The sequence below is a fragment of the Melanerpes formicivorus genome, unplaced genomic scaffold, assembly GCF_026170545.1.
Source record: "Melanerpes formicivorus ecotype bairdi unplaced genomic scaffold, bMelFor1.0.p_v2 SCAF_5, whole genome shotgun sequence".
Taxonomy (NCBI): Eukaryota; Metazoa; Chordata; class Aves; order Piciformes; family Picidae; genus Melanerpes; species Melanerpes formicivorus.
In genome coordinates, this window is record NW_027142357.1 from 29028127 (window position 1) to 29049278 (window position 21152).

The window sequence follows — 21152 nt, forward strand, 5'->3', positions numbered from 1 at the left end:
AGTGTGGTGCTATGTTTTTATTTGCTGCTGAATACAGTAGTTATCTGCTTTCTGGTGGCAGATCTTGTTTAATCATTCTTGTTCTTCCCTCCTAGGTATTCTTTGATTTAATGAGAGAAATCAGAGCAAAGAAAATGTCAGAAAACAAAGACAAGAATGGCAAGAAAAGTGGCAAGAACAAGAAAAGCTTTAAAGAAAGATGTTGCTTACTGTGATGCTTGGGAACTGTAAATACCGATCTACAGGTGGCATGGATAAGATACCACTAAGGATATAGGGCTGGATTCATGAAAGGAAGTCTGTATTGACTCCCTTTATCTTTTGCTTTGCATATCACACCTTCAAAATGTGAAAAGAACTTTGAAACCATTTCTGGTATCCAACAAAACCTATGCCTACTTAAATGGAAATGGGCTCTGTCTTCCCAGTGTCTTTCAAAACTAGAAACACTTTCAGAACTACAGTTCTTTTGGTCATACAAGATGCTTTTATATTAACTTCTTAATACACTCAGATGTTCCTCTTGAACCTCTACTAGCCTTAATAAGCACAGCTGTTCAGGTTCAAACTTTTTTCTCCCCTACTGTTGCTGCCCTCCTTGATGTTGCAAACTTCAGAAAAGCTAGATGGCATCTGGTGAATTACTTGAGCCTCCATCTTCTGTTAGTTGTCACTGATACTTCTTACTCTGAAATCTGCTGGTTTCCTTCCCGTACTCCATGTAAGAATTAGCAACTGACACTTAAGGAGTCAACTCAGAACAAACTTTCTTCCATGTTCTGTTTAGTCAATACAGTATTCGTGAATCAAGCCTGTGGACTCAATTCAGACTTTCTTTAGGCAATGCAAAAATTGATACTTAAATACTGGCTAGATGCATTCCCCACTAGTTTGTCTTCTCATCCTTAAATTAGTGGTGTGGAGTGAGAAAATGACTGTAAACTTTTTCTTCAGAAGGAATAATTTTGTTGCCATCCCTTTAAAGTGCTGATTTCTTCCATATATTGTGGCTAGAGTAAGTCACACTCATTCTGCATCTGTCATCCCTCCCTGGTACTGGAGTAGTGAAAATCAAAATGTTGACTCCATCAGTTTTGTTTATACTAGAACACTTGTGATCATGTTGGAAAGCAGGAGTATCTGCATCTGTCTCTTGTCTTGGTGAAGATGAAAACTTTGAGAAAGGATGAGTCACACCACACAATCATGACTTGGAATAGGTGAGGCATACCTGCTACCTCTCAACGATTAGCTGGCTAGTGAGTTCTATGGTGTCAAACAAGTTAAGCAGTTGTCACATCTGTTACTGTTAATTTTATATGCACTATTTCCAATGCAAGCAGCCTAGCACATGGGGATGTGTGTTCAGTTTTACTCAGTTATGCAATGGGGGTCACATACTGGTCAACAGAAAGCAGCCTAGAAATGGGAAAGTCAGTATTTAGCAGGTCCTCTTATCAGCTGACTGAACTGAGCTTTGTGATGCAGTTTGAGTGCAGTTGCCAAAACCCACTTCTGTCACTGTTTTGGAAAGTAACTGTCTCTTGTGATTGTGGATTCTCTCCATAAATTGAAGGAGTAGAGAGACTCTGAGTAGTGACTGTACCTTGCTTGACTGGATGCTTAAGAACAAAACTTACTTGGTGAAAGGGGTGTGTCATGTGGCTGTTCAGTGAAACAACCGCAGCACGAAATTAACAAATAGTGTTTCTTCTTGAGGTGGAGTAGTGAATACTGTTCAGTACTTAGTATTGTAATTTGAGGCTGAAAGGAAATAACCCACATTTAACATGTACTAGATTATCCTTGTGCATTCCACCTCTGGTCTTCAGAAAAAAGTAAGATGTGTTGGATATCAGAACCTCTGGCCTGAGGTTTCACAGGGGCTTATCACAAACTCATTGTCTTCCATAAGTAGTTCAACTTGTCAGGCAACTAATTGGACTGGGGAAGCTGTACTAAATAAAAGGTGCTGTAATCTTTGTTCTTGTCAAGTTAAATTCCTTCTTTGTTAATCTCTTGTATGCACAGAAAAATGTTTTTAAGCAGTTCTGGAAATACTTCTCTGAACAGGGTGAGTAATTAGTATTGCAAAGCCAACTTGACAACACAGTTTTGAAGGGAAGGCTGATAGTCTTCTGGCTGGAGGGATTTGTCTCTTGACCTAAGCACCTAATGGGACACTTGGAGCTGTGACCCCTTTAACAAAGTTTTCCCTTGAACTTCCATGGATAAAGCTGATTTTTGAGTGCATATTGTGTATACAGCAAATGAATGTTTGTTTCTGGAGGAAGGCACCTCACTTAGGTTGGAGTTTAGTTGAGACTTGAAGGCCAAGTCCTGAATTAACCTAAAGGATAAACAACAGTTGAATTCACATTACAGGCTTATCTAGGTCAAGCTGCTCTGAGGTGGATTGTAAAATGTGTCTTAAAACTGAATAAGCTTTCCCTGCTATATGAATAATGAACTCAAGGAAGCTCACAATGAGCAGCTCAACTGTGTTAGCTTGAGACTTGCATGTCTTGATCTTTGATCTCCTTAAAGTACCTGACAGTATTTGATAGAACAGATGAATTTCTACTCAGAATAGTGAGTCTGTTATTGGTATTCTCACAGTCCATGTGCTGTCCTCACTCAGGTTATTTTTTAACTGATAGAACTCCACTGCTGAGGCAGACTTACTTGGAAGCAGCTTTTTAGTATTCCCCTTCTGTACTTGTGACAAACTTCAGTTTAATGTTCTAGTCACAGCTGAAAACATGGCTACTTCGTAACAGTGGGCAACAAGCTTTCCAATTTGTACCAGGAAGGCAATAAAACTGGTGGACTGGAATCCTATTGCCTCCACCTCATATAGTGGAAGTGCCTGAAAGCATGCCCTTCAGATGGTAGCAGTATGATTTGAAGGTTCTTCAAAGACATCTGGGTGTGCTTCCCTGGACAGCAGTGGACATCAACATTAGATGGGTTGACTAGAGTTAGATACAAAATGGTGCAGAAAAATCCTTGCTTTGGACTACTTGCAAATCAGCTACATGAGTGAGAATGTCTTTGGCAAGAGGGTGGTGGTGTGTGTAGTGGCATACTAGCCCTGCTATGTAGCTGAGGCAGCTGAAGACTGAATTGAAACTGATATACTCTAGCAGCCATTGTGTGTTATGTAATTAAGGACTTCAGTCAGAATAATGTGCTCTTAAATCTTTGCAGAGCATGGCTGCAGGCAAGTAACTGGATATTTGAAGCTGGAGGTCATGCAAGACTTGACTATGCACTTGCACTTAAGCATTCAAATATTATTCTTGTGTAATGGCTTAAAGTCAGGGAGCTGTTTACTGCTATATGCAATCTTCCATATGTGGCTTAGCTGTGGGTGTGTATTCTAGCCTTTCTTCTGGTTTGAGCAAACACCTATGAGAAAAGCCCCCTTTATAACAGGGCTAAGTTATACAAAAAAAAGCAGGTTAAACTCCAGGAGTGCAAAGGCAGACTTGACTCCTGTTTATCTCTCCAGATGAGTGCACAGATGCTACATGAAGCACATCTCAAATGACTTGTGCCGTATGTGTTCTGTATGTACTCTAATGCACCTTTACTGCAATTTCTAAGTGAACACTTGCCTTCATGTATGCATACATTTACATTTACTGGGCATTAAACTTCTGTGAGATGTTAACAGCCATCTGAAGTTCCAGTTGAATCTCATCTGACTAATACAATGCTTAAGAATACTCTGGGCCTAAGACATAAAGATACAATCTGGAATGTAAGGGGTGGGGTGGGGCGGGGAATGCATCTAACTATGTGCTCACCAAGATCTTTTTTTAACGCTTTACAAAGCGTTGACCCACTGCTTAGGGCTGCGAGGCCTACCAATTACTGCTCAAAAAGGATACTGTTTATCAATTCAACTCAGAGCTTGAGTAGACAGAAGCTTTCTTCAATTGCTATAAGCATATGTTGCTGTGTTCACCTCCTGTTGACTTTATAGTTAAGAGAAGGAGGGAAGAGGAACAAAGAAGCTATGATTTTTCACTGTAATCTCCACACTTCATGGGAATGGCAGGTGTTCCTCTTGGGAGGGGAAGGTGTTATCTCTAACACCAAGAAAGAGATTTAGTGTAGAGGAAGTGATTGTAAGATATAATGAAACTGCCTCTAAACTATGTATGCTATACAATGTAATTTTTTTTTTTCTTGCATAGCTTCAGAGCTTTGTCTCTAACTTGCACACAATTTTAATGTCTATAAACTGGTCACTTTTCATTATCATGCTAATACAAGTGATTTGTATTACTATTGATAATAAAAAGAAAAACAGGCTTAATATTTGTTTGTTACTGAGTTTTGCATGTCTAATCCTTGAAGTCTCGAACCAGGCAGCCACTGAATTTCAGTGTCTGGAACTAACTTTTGTATCAGATATCTAACATGATTATATTACATACTGTGGAGGGGAGGAGGAGGTGACTAAGACCTCACCATCAGTTTTCTGCAAGTGGTCTGCATATGCTTCAGAACTCAACTGGTACAGTAGTTTGATTTGTTTGTGGTTAGTTTTCCACAACCTAATTGGTTCGGGGAGCTTATATCAGCTGGGTAAATGGTAGAGATGCTTTCTTCAGTTGTTGTGGCTCAGATGACAAAATAAGCAACATGGTCAGGAAATACTGGTCTTCAGTCTTCTGACATACTGTCTTCTCTGCATTGGTTTGAAATGAACAAACTGCAGCAGAGAAACCAAGGTGCCTGTGAAGCAGGATGGTTCAGGACAGACTCTCTACACTGTTGTGCCATTTAATTTGGAGTGATATAAAACTGAGGTTCAGGGTAAACTCTAGGTGCAGCTTCTGCTGCCACGGCTGTACAGGCTGGAACCAGAGCATCCCCTAGCTGGTGACTTCTGAACGAGGATTGTAACAACTTGTTTGCATAGTGTTTGCCCTATGTTTCAGAATACCATGGTGGTTTATGTAGCTTTGTTTTCTAGTGAAGTAATTAAAAACAAACAAAACCACCTAAAAAACCAATAACAAAAATACACCAACCTGCAGCAGAGAAAAGGTAGCATGAAAAACACTGTGCAGGAGGCAAGAGAGGGTTTTGAGCACAGCAGTGTTACACAGCTGTACACAAAGCCAAACTGGTACTGTTTACTTCAGGTATTTGTAATGCTTGTGAAGAACAGGTCTTTCATAAGTTGTAGCAGGATGAAACTGGAGAATAATTGCATGTACATAGCTTGGCTGGGTCTCTGTGCTTGCTTGTGTTCTGCTGCCTCAACCACAACGCTTAACTGGTGTAGCTCTTTGTGCTAAATGCTCTGAGAATTTCTGGGATGGTACAGGCTCCTCTTCCTGAGAACTGTTGGCTCCACCTTGTGGCTTTAAGCGTTAGGTGCTGTACCATGGAGAGGGGCTGTCAGCATGCTCAGACAAGCATTCAAGAAGGAGCTGCTATTAATCTGCTACCTGAATTACACGTAGAAAACCACACTAACTAGATTCTTCTGTTCTCATTGTTCTGCCGTATGATTCTTTCATGCAGGAGGAGACCTCGTTCTAAATTAAAATTTTCCTTTTGCATGCAAATGCTCATGTTAATTCTTGCCTAAACATTTGAGTGTGCAACAGAACACCCAATTTCTCATGAGGATGGTGGCTTTACGATTTCTATGGCATTAAACCAGTTTGCATTGCAAGTGTAAGTTTGTTCTGCTTGCTGAGCACTGATTTGCATGCCAGAAAGAATACTTATTGTTCCACGGGTCTGTGCAGTACTTCACAAAACATTTTGTTTCTAAGGCTTACTAAAGATTCTGGGTTTTCTTTGAAATATCAAGCCTTAATTTGTGTCTCTGTGTGTGTGTGTAATGTTCTATTAAAAATTTTTCTGTTTTTCTTTTTCCCCCCTGTCCCTCTCTCTTCTCCCCCCAAACTAGTCTGTGGGAATAGATCTACTAGGCAAATACAGCAAATGGCTTCTTAAGCCTTTTAACTCCAAAGGGAACTTGGAGGTAAAATACGAAGGTGAGACTGGGGCCATATGTTCTACACTTGCTTTCCTGATAAAGTTGATTAATCTCCAGAGTTTACAATAAGCTCCCCTCACTGAGCTTTGTTATATGGCTGTGAGGCAGAATCATGTTTTCGATACAATCAGAGTTTATAGAGTTTGTTTTTAAAGTCTAGCGTTTGGGGTATCGGCGGCTTTATTCATCTTTGCTTCATAGGCCAAATACCAGAATTCAAGGACAAACTTGTGCATACATGTAGCATTGAGAGAGAAGAAAAGTTACTCCCTACTGTTTAATAGTGTTCTGTTTTTGTTTTAAAATGAAAGCACATACAACAAACTCAGCTTGCTGTTTGGATGAGTGTTTTCAACCTGTGGTCTGTATGAGTACTCGGTAACATCATTACCCTCCCCACAAAATGATGGTGTTACACTTTCTACACATGTAAACAAGGAAAACAACTGTGGATTGGGGGAAGGAGTAATTATCTAAAAAATAGCCAATTTTTTTTTTCATCTTTCTAAACGAAAAAACATCATGGTAACATTGCAGTCTTTCTCCTAAAAGTTTGACTGTTTAGTTCCAGAGAGGCTGATGAGAAAGTGTGAGAGATGGTTCTGGTCAGACACAGACCCCACTGACAAAAGCATCTTTGCCCAGAATGATGAGATTCCCAAATCAAAATTTAAAACTTTGTTTACTGCTTGGTAGGCAGAGCTATGAAACCAAAACCTACTAGGTTGCTAAACAAATACCTCCAGGGTTCCCTGGTCACGGGTGTGAAAGAACTTTGATTCTGGCGTCTCCATTTTAATTTCCTTGTAGGCCTGCTTGGTTCTTTGTCATTGGATATTCGTCTTTACCCTGGGGTTTCAAATATTCTACTTGGGTTCAGGCAGCCTGACTAAATGTGAGTCCCTCTTTCACTCCTGGTGACTGTACTTTATTTAGGTGCTGAGCAGTGCCACTGGATGACAGGCGCTTGCATCCTCAACTACAGTGAGCTGCCTACTTCAAGCTCAAGACTGCAGAACAACAGAGTGAATCAGACTAGAAGAACAACTACCCACAGAAGGATTATGAGCACTAGGAGAGCTGGGCACTTCAAACTTTCCTAATGAAAGCTGCTTCCTACCTGAGGAACAGCAGCAAAGTATGTGATTCACCTATTCCTGTAGTCAGGTGAGAGCTTTCTTATATGGTACTTTGAGTAAATCCACCTAAGCAATGGCAGGAGTACAGCAAACACTTGTGGAGTGGAGCATAAAACTGTGCCGGTTTGAGTTGTTTTGATTTGCCGGTTTTTCCCCCCTTCCCCTCCCTGAGCAACATGGAGGGAGGAGGGCAGGCAGAGCTTCTCCTGCGTGGGAATAAAGGCCGCGTTTGCAGCTTTGCCTCAGGAGCTTGAAAACCATAAGTAAGGCCTCCAAAACTACATTTAGTTTGGGAATAATGAGATGCTTTAGAAAATGAACTTGGAGTTCTCTTTCACAATCTTTTTGTTTCCAAGCTTTTTGAGCACACTTGCTTTGTTTGCAAGCTTTCTTTCTTTGACAATGATGGTAGAAGTATTTCTTTTATTTTTTTTTCCCAATGAAAACAAAGATGTTCTTATGCATGCTAATTCCAGCACCTGGGGCATACATCTTAAGATATTGTGGCATTTGGAGAGGAGTTGAAGCAGGACATGTGAAACACTCAACTTTAAGCCCTGTTTCTACTGGGTCACCATCCTATGCAATAGGAATCTGAAAGATTGCAAAAGCTGAAGCATAAGGACCCCTGTTGGTGGTCCCAGTGTCTGTCTTGGCAGCTTGCCAGGAGCCCAAGGGATGCACTTAATTTTATTCATTAGCATATTTTTAATCAAATCCATCAAACCACAATGTTTCCACATGTCTCTCCCATGGCAGATGAACAAAAATAGGTCAGTGCTCAAATGCACCTTTAACATGCCACAATTCTGCAGTTTGCTGTTCTGTAGTTGCAGTTGGACAGTAAATGACTTGTCTTCTGTATCTGCTGAAAACTTGTGATGAAGACTACTTCACTTCTCTCCAAAGGAGGAAAGCAGGTGGAGTTTGTCCATGATACAAACTGCTTGCCAGATGATGCCTAGTCAGAGGGCAGGAAGAGCTGCCTCTGAATCCTCTCCAGCTTAGCTTCAAACTTACTGCATTTGCTTAATGTTCATTTCTAGTGACTAATTAAGCAGGTTGTAATGTCCAAGGCTGAATAGTCTGGCCCTAATGGAGCTTCAAGACTGCTTAAACTTAATTTAATAATAGGCTTTTTAAATTCTTGTCACCTGTAACCTACCTTCATGCTGCGAACCGATCTCTAGCCAGGCAAGGAAAATGTTGCAGTATTGAGATCATGTTCACACTTGCAGCTGAGACGTGTCTTGCCTTGTTTCTTATCTCTGAATTGTTCATAACAAGAGCTAAGTAAAAATTACTCTTCATGTTTTTTACATGAGCTTTCAAAGTTGGTTCTGGGTGGGGTGAATATTGCATCAACATCAAGTTAAAACTTATCTTTTGTTCTTTTTTGGAAAGAAATAGGGATATGAGTTCCAGGGGAACAGTCTTCCTCATGAGACAAAAATTAGGTAAAATCAAAAGTATAAAACAGGTTTGGAATATTTGAAATGCAAGTCCATAACAAAGGCATGTGTGCTTTACTTTGTCTTTATTCCTAAAAGCAACCAACCCAGGACTTTCTGTTAACCAAGTCAGTTTAGGTGATCCTGAATGTGGAAGTCGGAATGGATTTGCAGCCTGTTCCTAGCTGCAGAAAAGCTTAGGAAGCAAAAGGTGAAAATCTCTGCAGCATCCAGGCCTGTTTCCAAGCAGCCCCACCTCTCCTAGTAACCCTTTCCTGCTGACAACACCGTCACCCCAGACAGACTGCAGTATAATTGACATATGTGCAGAGCAATCTTGCTTCCCTCTGCTGCTGGCAGATTCTCCCTTTTGGTCAAGGGAGTTACAGTTCCTCTTGTTTTGGGAGCTAACCCAAGGGATGAAGGAAGGAAAGATGTCTTAGCAAGACTAATAATTTTGGCTTCCCAGTTAAAGGTGCTAGGAATGTCCTGCTAGGAAAGCTTTTAGTATGCAGTGTTGTCAGAAGCACAAAGCTAGACTATAACCTCTGAAGTCTGAAAGTCCAGAGTGAGAAGATGGTGGTCTTTGTGTACTAGGTGGTCTCTGCTAAATAGCAAATCATCCCAGCCATGGGAATGGGGACCTTTCCCTCCAACTTTGTTGCAGGCCTGTAGTAGTTCACAGCAGCAGTCATATTACAGGCAAATACTCTGCTTCGATGCATTTGCTTTTCTGTTCATTCAATTCCTCCACTTGTGCTGTAAGAGCAGTTCCCACTGCCATCAATCACATGTTGACTTTCAAGTTAATACATAGTTGTTTGCCTTGTCTAACTCCACCTGCTCTTACACCTGTATACTTTTACTGTTAAACAAATTCACCCCTGTTACCTAGACACAGGATAAGCTGCAGAAGGACCAATTTTGCTGTAGGCTTAATCCCACAAGTTTGGTTTTGCATTCTCACTTAAGGAGAGGGAAGACTCACCTGTCAACTTTAACTGGTGATGTCCTTGCTCTGCTGTAATGACTGCTTGTTGGGCAGACCTTGATCTGTACAGCATTTAATGTGCAGTGGTTTGGACTCTGGGGGAGCTCCATTGGCTATTGCTTTGTGGACTGGTAGCATGGCAATGGTAGAGCTCTTCCAGTTTGTGGGAATAGGACTTACAAAAGATTCTGGGCATCACTAGGGTTGCAATGCCTATTCTCAGTAGCCGCTACAGGCTCTAGATCTGCTTTTCTGTAGTGAAGCTTCCTGCACCATGCACCACCTTGAGATGGCAGCTACCAAAACCAGGAGGCTGCTTTGCTACCTGAGTAAGTGATGGGGAGCATAGCTCCTTAAATCTACCTTGGTGGGGAGCTGAGGATCCCTTGGGCTTCACAATTCAAGTTGTCTTGGCTTTCTTCCAGGAATAGTGTGGGTCCATTCTTGGAAGGGAAAGGCAGAGTGGTTGGCAGAGCAGCAATGTTTTGTATACACTGTGTTCAGTGCTCAAAAGGCTAGTGCTGAACCCGGGGAATTTCACAGAATTCCTTTCTGCCCCAGGGGGTGTGTGTGTGTTTCCCCTCCTAGCAGTGTGTGCTTACCAGGGCATGCTCCATGCCAGGAAGGGGACTGCCTTTGTCCTCTAAAAGCTGGTCTCATGTGAATTGATAAGTTCTAGGTGTGTTAGCTAGCAGGGTGGGAAGAAGGAAAGCCTGGCCTTGTGGTTCTCTGAACTGTCTGCCTAGAAAGCTGTGGGATCATGTTCTCTTTGGTTGTGCACTGCCTCAGCTGGAGGCTCATGGAACATTCCTGTCCCAGCATCGCCACATAGCCTGCTCCTTCTGAGATGTGGCTTGCCTCTCGTGTTCCTTGGAGCTCCTGTCAGGCAGGGAAGCAGACTGAGCCCAGCTATTCTTCAGTGAACTATTGGACTACTGACTAAATTAAGGTATAAAGGAAAAAAATAGTCCTATGCCCATCCCCTCCACCCACCTTGAGCTCATTTAGAAACAGGGAAGAAAAAAAAAATTATTTATTGCTGCATTTTTGAACACCTGATCTGGAAGGTGGGCAGACTTGAAAGCACCTGCTGCACTGAGTCCTTGGGGAAGCACGTCAGATTTTCATCTAGTTATTGTAAGGGACTGAACTCCAAGATGGATGCAGCCAGCTCTACCATGCTTGGAGACTTCTGGCTTTCCACTAAAGCCAGTGGCAGGTATCTGGGCATCTCAAATATATCATTGTGGAAGTCACTACCACATCAGATACCTGAGGCTTCTTCACCTTTTACTATGACCTAAAAGATTTTAACATAAGGTCAACTAATGGGAGGAAGAATTCAGCATCAGCTAAACTCACAGGTTTGGCAAATTTGAAGTTGTACTAGGAGAAGTTGAATAAGGCAAAGCAGCATCTTGCATCTCCTTGAGCTTTTTCTTGACTTGCATACACAGCGTGGTTTGTACTGGGAGTTACAGGGAGTGGACATACAACAAACACTTCTCTATAGTGGAACTGTGAGCATCAGCCTTGTTTCTCATGAGATATGTCCAAGCAGTTCATCTTGCTGTGGTCAGTTTACTTCCTTGCCATCTAGGAAACGCAGGTAAATTGCATGCAGCTGTACTGGTGATACTAAACAATTTCTTTCCATTGTATTGGCATACTATTGCCATTTCTAGTGTCCATTTTGTAGTAGGGGAAATACTCTGACCTAAGCGTTCTTATTTCATTTTCTTAGGTGTTCCTTAAGTGTATCTAATGTTCACTTTGTCATGGTAAGGAGGCTATCTTTTACCCTCTAATACAGGGGCACTGTGATGCCTAAATAATCATCTTCATTTTCCCCAAAATCTAACATCCGGAGAGAGCTGTGGTGGATATTGCTAATTTTTCTGTGGCCTTAGCACTTCTCACCCTGAAGCACCGGAACCATGGAACTCTGGACTGTAACTACCTTCCTATATTCCCCAAAAGGCCACACTAAATGAGGTTGTCTTAGGGAAGTCCAGCTGCATGATAGCAGCTGCTGCATTATGCTTTGCTAAAGGGAAAGTGGGGCTTGTTTTGGAGTGTGGTGGGACCAAGTGACTACAGGCCTTCATTTTCTTTCTTGGTGCCCTTCATTGCTTTTGGAGAGGTGGCTCTGCAGAAGAGGGTCTCAAAGGCTGTGCAACAGCCAAATACCGCCTCTATTGGAGGGACAAGACATGCACAATTTGGAGGAAGTACCACTTTATAATAACTTCTAGTAAAGAGGAGTTGTACAGAATGAAAGAGCTAATTGGGTTTGTGTCGGGCTACTTTAGTACCCACACTGAAATTTGGCCAAGGAAATGAAGCTCACACCTTTCACAGTTGCACACAAATAAATCAGTATTTCCAGCAGATCTTTCACAACCACCATTAGTGAAGATTTATCATGTACAGCATCCAAACCTGAATGCACCTGGTTCTGGTGTAGGATCATTGGTGATTGGTTGGATTTTTTTTTGGGGGGGGGTGTGGGTTGTTTTTTTTAATTCAATATTCCATTTTCAGCTGGAAATTATTGATGTGACCAGAGTCCGATTCCCTTCAGCAGTTTCTCCCTTCCTCCCCCCCACCTTTTCGCACTCCCTGAGGTCTGACCATCTGGAAATCCTCCTCCACCTCTTCATCATGTGTGAATTTCCACCTAGGGCTGAAAGTGTCACTGTACTAAAGTGTGATGCATTAACACATTGAGGCAGAAAGCAGAGGGGAGTTGGGGATTATAACACTTCATGACCCACTCCACAGTCGCTCTATGATTTAATCATCTTTATCAGCTTGTATCCTTTTCTTTGTATCCTTGCAGTTTCCCTGTATCCTTTATTAAAATATTCTCATAATTAAACAAATAACTCCATGTAAACAAGTAATGTGCAGTACCTTGCCTTGAGACTAGGATCACCTGAAAAAGGCAAATGTCTCAAGCAGAACACACCTCACTCAAGCAAGCTCGGGGACCCGGATTGCTCTTGAACAATGAAGGCTCACTAATAATCCATATCTCATTGCTAACTTGGGGTTCTTTCCTGCCAGCTTTCATGTAAGTGATCTGAGCAATTACAACTTTTATTTTAATACATAAATACAAATATAAAATACAAGCAGTGGTAGTGCTGTCTTGAACAGAGATGAAACCAAGCCCTGCGAACTGTGTGCCATACTGGTTTATCCTTTTGGCAGAGCGGAATGGCAAATTTACTAGTTTAGAAGTTGGTTAGCTGCTTAGCCTTCTTCTAACTAAATACTGAGGCTTATTATATGCTTGAAATAAATATATATATATTTCTTTTGTGGCTTAGTTGCTGTAATCATCTTGGATGTAATAATGTTACTAGCCTCAGGGCTATATTTATTAAGATTTTAATTTAAAATCTTTCTGTCCTTCAGCATTCAAACAGAGGAAAACCCCATCTAGAGTAGCCAAAAAAAAAGTTCATCCCTTTTCTTTTTCATGCATTCCCCTCCCCTAGGCCCTCTCTCTCATCTTTTAAGCAAAAACCCTAGAACAAGGCACTTTGCTGTTGTAGCTCTGCACCTTCCCAACACTTCAGTACCTATGTAGGTTTAGTAGACCCAATGTCTGCTTAGTATAATCCACACACTCCTTGTTCTTGCTGTCTGGAGTGGTGGGTTTTCTTATCCTTGCATACCAGTGTTGTTCACAGTAATATTTCCATATAGCATGGTTTATTCATTATAGTGCGGTTGGTAAGGATCTAAACTACAGTGATAAATGCATGTGTGAGAGAGACACATTAGTCAGAAATAGCAGTGGGCTCTGGAGAAGTTTTAGGGTTATTCTTTGCTAGTGAACTGCCCCACTTCTGAGGAGCAAAAAATAACAGAACAAGACCACCTTGTAACCTGGGGAGTGAAAAAATCCTGCAATCTTAAAAAAAACAAACAAACCTTTGAGGGAACCATCTCAGTCAACTTTTTAGTGAAGGGGACAGCCTGACCTGTCATAGATCATGTGCTTTTTCAGGTGTTTTGGAAAAAATGGTATATGTTAGCACATGAGTTGTATAGAGTTTGCAATCTGTTTTGTTTTAATCTCACAGCATATTTAAGCTATTCCCTCATGAGAGAACAGACAGCACTGACTTACAAGTGGTAAATAGCAAGCAGGGCAGAAGGTGATTCAGAAGTTTTTAATAATCTTCTCATTTGATTTAGTAGAACTGGAACATCAGCAAGGAGTGGTGGCAGAGGACTTAGCTCATAGCTAATGTCTATGTAGCAAACTTGGAGGGTGAGAGAGCCTAAATGTACTTGCTAGAGGCCTGCAGTGGCTAAACAGCGTGAACCAAATGGCTGTAAATCATCTAGGCCAACTCTCATGCTAAACTGATAGACTTCCACTGTGACAGTGCTATTGCACTGCTTCAGTGGAAGAACCTCCTTGTGTGAACTGGGAGAGTTCAGTGCTGTCACAGGAGCCCCTTGCTCCTAGCCCCTGCAGTGAGTGTATAGTCAACTGTATTAAAATCATCTTTAAATCCCTCCTGTGATGTTCTTGTGCAAATAGCAAAATTGCATAAGTTTTTTGTTTGATGCACCAAAAGACACATGGAGGCAAGACTTCACAATTTAAGTATGCACAGATTGAAAATGTTGTCATATAGCACCAAGGCCATGTTTTTAGTGTTAAGCTCCATGAAAATGATGAATTCCTGTATTGCTTTTCTCCACTTGATTTCAAAGTGGCTTACAGACGGTTAAATGCTGTTATCCTCAACTTAGAGCTGGTGAAAACAGGGTGAAGAAAAAGGAATTCAAGCCTAAGCACAGGTTTTCCAGCTTCATCCCGTCCCACAGGCAGTAGGTGTGGATGCTTCCTCTGTGTTGTGTTGCTTGTGGAAAAAAAGAGAAGGTAGCTTATGTTCAGGTACTTGTCAAGTGCAGCTAATTGTCCATCAGGAGATGACTCTGTACCCCATTTCTCCTGTGGCCTTGCAAAGGTACCAACTACTTTTTTGCTTCTGAGCTGCATTTCGAATTGTAGGGAAACCTCTTCATCTTGTCACCACTGCCCAACTGTCACTGATTTGCCCAGGAATGCTGGTGTTAACGTTGCTCTGTTTATCGGTCTATATCAATCACAGCTGGATGTATAGAAGAAATGCACCAGCTGACTTCTAAATGCTTTACCTCAGTAAGTACCATTTAAATTATGAGAAGCCATGTGTTAACTATTTTGTTTACCAATTAAATGCAGATTTTATTTTTACTCACTTTGCTACTTTGCAAGGCTTTTGGTGTCAACTTAAACAAACATGAAAATCGTGTTCTTTAACAGTATGTTAAAAGTGCTTATATGTTAAGAGTGCTCACCACAAAGCAGACACTTCTTTGTTGGGCAACCAGCACAGCTTTTTCATGTTGTGTGTCCTCACCCGCCCCAACCTATTTAGGTCAATACAAGCAACTTCAGAGGAAGTCACTGCCTGGTTATAAGGCTACAGCTTTGGACTGCAGAGGACAAACTGTGCGAGGAAAACAAGAGCACTTTTTGGCTGTCAACAAGCAGTGGATAGCCTTAATTATCACATGGGGTATCCACCCAGTGGTGTTTGGTCCCCTTACTTGGAAATTTAAGCAGATCTCTGAACTCAGACCCTTTGCCAAAGGGTATGCTGCTTCATGCAGAGGCCTGCCTGAGGCCAGGTACCTGACTACATCACTTCACTACTCACAAGATCCACCTGCACTTCATTCCCCACAGCAAACCTGGGAGCTTGGAGAACCTTCCTGGAGTACAAAGGGGTCACTGAAGAGGACCCATCGGCCAACATGTTGCCTGTGAGGCACTGCAAGGTAGCTGAGCTGAAGGGAGTGGGACTACAGCTGTGTCAAAGCAGGTGCAGTGGGAGTGGGAGGCCGAGCCTGTGAGTATGCCCCAGCAACCCTGAAGTGCTGCTTCCCCCTGACACTTTTATGAGGAACTGGCATTCAATAGGTGCTCTTCAAAACCTTTTGAGAACTCTTTATTTTATTCCTCTGTGACTCATCTTCCATATTCTTGTTGTGCTTGCTTTAGATGAGGAGTTGCCAGTTTGGTTAGGTCCTTTGTTTCTGCCTGCTACAACCCTTTTTCCAAGTGGTGTTCAGAACAGGACCTTTTATATATATATATATTTTTTTTTTAGACAGAGCAACACTCAGATGACAGTTTTCAGTCAATGAAGCATGGGCAGGACCAAAGCAGCTGGATTAACCTCTTAGTGTATTTTTTTAATGAGTTAAGTCTACCTTTGTCAGTTCAGAAAATGTGCAGAATTATGGTGCTTTTGAAAAATCCACTGCTTTTGCTGCAGTTGTTTAAAAAGTAACTGTGTGTAGTGATATGGATACATAATTTCATCTGAAGCAAAAGAATGGCATGAATAGAAATGCCAGATAGAGCACCGCACTCCCAGCTTGCCCCTGTAACCATGGGTCTCAGTTTCTCTGTATTGCCAGCAAAGCTATACAATGGCCACCTTGTAAGAAGCTCTTTCAGATACAATACAGAAGTATATAGCTTTGAAACTTCTGTGGGATAGCAAGGCTTTTCTGAAGTGCCATTTAAAACAGATTGCGTTTCACTACGTGCAAAAATCCCCCATACAGACGCAGCTATATGAGCAAAAAAAAAAGTGCTTTTGCCAGGATAGCCTATTTTATTTGGGAATGCTTGCAGAAAAAAAGGTGCTTGTGCTAGTAAAACTTGTATTTGCTGGTTATCAACAGAGAAGAATTTCTAGTGCAAACGGAGCCTCTTATAGATGAAGCTTTATTCAGTTCAGCCATCAGTACAGTAAAGAAAATCCTTCCTCAAAGGGATTAGTAAGGTTACCTAATAGATATTATTAATGGTTTAAGAGTATAAAAGGTGATTTAGCAATACGTGAAGGGTTAGATCTTTTGCTAGTGCAGATTGTTTATTGTCCCACTGAGGGCATAATGTAAATAGAGCAGTGAGGGAGCTGCCTTGTGTCATTGTCTGATCAGTTTCTAGAGCTTCCCACTGCTGCAGGAAGGTATAGAGCTGCACTGGCTGGCTTCTCCAAAAGCATGACTTTTTCACCGCTGCCCCCTGAGAAAAACTGTGCATAAGCAAATATCTAGGGTTACAGAGGTAGAGTTGTAGTGGTTTGATGCCTCGGAAACATGACAATTGACACTACCTGAGGATCTCAGTTTATACTGATTTCATTATACTAGTAGCTTTAATAAGCATCAGATTGCAGTCATGAGACTTGATGTTTGTACAGAAAATACCCTCTGATATTTTAACTTCTTACAGAGGGGCTCCCTGGCTAACTGTGTGCTTGCCCATTAAGCACAAATCCCAGTCATTTCCTTACCAGTTTTCCCCTGCATTTAATGTATGGAAAAGCATGACCCTGAATCAGATGAATAGCAGCCGGTTTGAGAAGGTGTGTGTGAAAATGTATCCTCACGCAGATGAGCTCAGAACAAATAGAATAGAGGGGAGGAGGAGGGGAGAGCAGAGCTGGGGGAGTGTGAAGCTACCCATTCCTTGATAGTTCATCTACTGTGTGTAAGCAACAAGTTTATGCCCAAGGGAAAGAACTGAAAGCTGAGGTCTTAAAATTAACAGTGCTTTATGGCTCAATCAATAGGCCCTGCTCCTTGGGCAAGATTAGAAATCAAATGGCACATTTCTTTCCGTTAACCCTGTTTGCTCTCCCTATAGGCTCTTCTGCCTCAAAGCATCAAGAGTTTAAGTTCTTCTCTAGGAGGAAGCCAGAGAAAATCCATTGTGAGAGCTGCCTCCAGAATACTGTATTGGACACACTTTAAATAACAATAGGGGTTATTAGTGTATTAGTTTGTTGGTAATTGCTAGAGAAGATAAGTCTTCCCAATATATGAATATGCAAAGTGGTTTTGGCTAGCTGAAAAAGAGAAGAGGGGGAAGAAAAAAAAAAAGACAAACCATGCCACTGCTGTGAATAACAGGGATGATGAAAAAGCACTGTAGGTAAAACAGAAAACCACCTACTAGAAATACCTTCCCAGGTTTGTTATCCCCATTGAAGACATGATATTTTCCCTCTGGTATTTCATTTTTACTGGGGCAATGACACAGTTGTTTTCAAAGGGAGAGGGACTGTGTTTGCACCTATTTCTTGTTTGACAGTGACCTCTATGAACCAGTCATCACTGCTCTCTGCCTGTTGTTTTCTTGTTAGCTCTTTGCTGTCAAATTAATTACTGTGAAGTACTAAGCTTGTTGCATTCACGTGCTCTCATTAGCTCACAGGATGTCAGAGTGATTGGATTTTTAGCATTATTTCTTTTTTTACATTCCAGGCTTTCCATTCAAAACCTGTTACTGGCAGGGAGGAAATACTGTATCTAATTCTGATCTCCCATCAGGCTAGCTCCACTGCTACTGAAGATTTGACTTACAGTGCTGTCTGCACAATTAGACCGTGTTTATATTAAATCCAACATGAACAATCAGGTTGGGATTGCAGTGTGATTTTTGAAGCACAGCCTTAAGTGCTTTTCTTTTTGCAGTACAGAACAAGAAAGTAAGTATTTATGATGAGAAATAGCATTTATCCCTTCCGTTCTTCTATCACGGTATTGAGCTGGTCCTCCACCTGACCTTTTTTCTGTTCCTGCATTGCTTGTATTACTGACAGCTACTGTGCATGACTGTGCAGTCCAGGAATCTATGAGAAGTTTCATTCCTCTTCTAAGAACTGAAGGAGGAGCTTCTTTGCTGTCGTGCTTGAAATTTCTGTCCTGCATCTGCCCATCTGCCCATAGAAAAGGTCTGGCTCAATGAAAATACAGATCTCAGTACCTTCTTTTTTTAATTCTTGAAGTTAGAATAAAGAAAAAAAAAAAAAAAAAAAAGCACAATGAGAGCAGTCACCAGTTCCAGTGTCTAGGCCTGTTCCTGGGCTGTAAAGATGCTCCTTTGCCAAGTTCCGAGCACAGGCTTCACCCTGCCTCCTGCATCTTCGCCCCTGCTCTCTGCCTCCGCCGGACCCCCTGGGAGCCGGACAGCAGAAACCTCCACCCCTACCTGTGACCGCCGGTTCCCACGTGCCTCGGAGCCACAGCCCCCGCCCCGAGTCAGTTCCGGGTCGGACCCCCCTTCGGTCATTCAGCGCGGGGCTCCGAGGGTTGCTGCAGCCGCTGCCGGGTCCCGGCAATTCGCTCTGCCCCCGCTGCCGCCCCCGCCGCCCGTTCCCCGCGTTGCCCAGAGGGGGCGCCCTCTGCCCAGGCTTCCCCGCGGCGGGGGCGCGCAGGGCCCCGGAGCAGCGCGCGGAGGCCGCGGCTGCCGGGGACCCGCGCAGGTGAGCCGAGCCACGCTCCTGCCCCTGCCCCACTCCCTGCCCACCCTCCCGGGCCTGTTCCTGGGGAGAGAGTTGGGGGGCGGGTGTGTGTGAGAGCGGCGTGGGGCGGTGTAAGAGGCGCAGCCTGGGGACAGGGTGCTCTCATTCCCCTCCCCAAGTCCCTGGCTGCTTGCCCCCGGCGCTTGGCTGTTAAGCATAGCTAGGTGGGAACCTCTCCTGCTCTCTGCGGGAAGGGGGTTCATCCCGTCTTCGCCTTGGACAGCCCTCCTCCCCAAAGCCCGGGGCTGCTCCACGGAGGTGGGAAAGAAAACAGGTTCGCAGGGCACGGGCAGGGCCGGCACGCTTGTCGGCTCCCAGCCGCGGCTCTGGGAGCGCGGCGTTCCCGTTATCTCCCCTCCCGACTCCCCTCGCCGCCGCCCCTAGCTCCCCCGCGCTGCCTCCGCGTCCCTCCTGCCCCAGGGAAAACACACACAATCCCCGGCACCCGCCCCGATTACCCGGCCCATTAAAACAAACAAACAAAAACCCGCCCCGTCACAAAGTGAACCCGACGGTAAACTTTCTAATGACTTCTTCTTTCAAGTGCTTAAAAGGCAAGGAATACCGGGGGGAGGGGAGGGCATCCCGGCCGGGACGCGAGTGGGGCCCGGGGCTACTACCGCTCGGGGTCCGTCCGTCCTGCCGAGGAACGGGACAGGAACAGGGACGCGGGTCGGTGTGCGGTGGGTGTGTTTGCAAAACCGGGAGGGAGGGAGGGAGGGGACGAGGGGAGTTAAAGAAACAGCATAGTTAATATTTCCACATCAGGAAGTTACTGTAATAGCCCAGGGGGCAAAAGACTTAACTTAATCTCCTAAATAGTGAGGAACCCATGGCGTCTCTGTTATAGGTTGGAGTTCCCACGTGGTTTTAACTCCTGTATAAAAGTTTCAGTAGAAAGTGCCACAATGTCGTGATTTTGCAGGGGGGGAAAATTAGCAAGAGGCGATCAGAGGAAGATAAGCGAGGAGCGAGCCGCTTCCCCGAGACCTTCCACTGCGGATCGGAGAGAGAACATCAGACGCGTTAAACAAAACAAAACAAAACACAGCGTTCAAGCCAGCACAAGGCGAGCGAAAAGATCAAAAAGACTCGGAGAGAGAGAGGGAGACAGATTAACTGGAGCAGCGGCAGCAGCAGCAGCAACAACAACAACAAAAATCACACTTAAAATAATATTAACAATAATAATAAAATAAAACCCAAACCACCAACAAGGGAGATATTGTTTAAAAAGAGCGAGCGAGCGAGTGAGCCGAAGAGCTGGTCTGACCGAGTGGATCCGTGCAGCTTCTCCTGGGATCGCCGGGATCGCGCCGATTCCCCGCTCCGCAGCCGCGCAGCGAAACTGCCCGCGGGAGGGGTGGGGTGGGGGGGGGGAGCCGCGCCTGGAGCCGCCGCAGCATCCTCGCCGGACTCCAGACCCTCCGCGCTGCTTTGAAAATAAAAGCATCTTACTAATAATACGCGGAGTGGTGAGAAGACTCGCAACTGTGGAGCTGCCAGCCGCGCACCCCTTCCCCGCCGCCCTGGCCCCTTCCCCAGCTATGCTCCGGGTCAACTTTGATGGCACGTTGAGAAGCAGCGGGCGCTGAACGGGGACAACCGAGCGGCGCGGAGCCGACCTGCTCAGAGACCTGCACCCACGGCCTGTGGATTGTTGTCTTGCGGGGGCGGAGTGGGCGGGGGGGTACAAGTGGCATTTCTCCCCCCCAACCCCCCCTCCTTCCAGGCTATAAATTGGATTGTATATAAATCTGCTTCGTTTATCTCCCTGACCCCCCTCAATGACGCTGGACTAAAGAGCTCTCCTCTCCGCGGCCCGCCCGGACCTGCCGAAACGAGCGATGGACCAGGAGCGGCTGCGCCCAGGGATGCCCCTCTGAAGCGGCGCGGGGCACCGGGGCAGCGCGGCGCCACCTCCCCCTTTGCTCCCCGGCTCCCCTCGCACCTCCGGCTCGCTCCCGGCTCCCCCCTCCCTCGTCCTCGGGCTCCTCAGCCACCCCCTCACCTGCTGCCGTCCCCCTCCCCCGTGGAGCCAGGCTTTCCGTGCACGCCAAGCCTGCTGCCCCCCCCACCCCCCCCCACCCCCCCGCCGCTTCCAACTTCGCCCTCGGTGCCTGCGTGTGCAGCCTCCCCCCT

General features: G+C 44.2%; 1 protein-coding gene and 1 long non-coding RNA gene across 4 annotated transcripts in view; one reads left to right on the plus strand and one right to left on the minus strand.

Moving 5' to 3' along the window:
• Window positions 1-4327, plus strand: part of RALB (RAS like proto-oncogene B) — a 51570-nt gene extending 47243 nt beyond the window's left edge. For all 3 annotated transcript variants that reach the window (XM_068138969.1, XM_068138968.1, XM_068138970.1), the window contains exon 5: window positions 96-4327. In XM_068138969.1, coding sequence (XP_067995070.1) covers window positions 96-215 — 120 coding nt within the window. In that variant the 3' untranslated portion in view covers window positions 216-4327. The remainder of the gene's footprint in view (window positions 1-95) is intronic.
• A 15897-nt stretch (window positions 4328-20224) lies between these two features.
• On the minus strand, window positions 20225-21114 carry LOC137441439 (uncharacterized). Its single transcript, XR_010987409.1, has 2 exons — window positions 21022-21114; window positions 20225-20442 (listed from the first exon to the last, which is right to left on the minus strand). It is a non-coding gene; the product is annotated as an uncharacterized lncRNA (long non-coding RNA).
• Window positions 21115-21152: the final 38 nt, after the last annotated feature.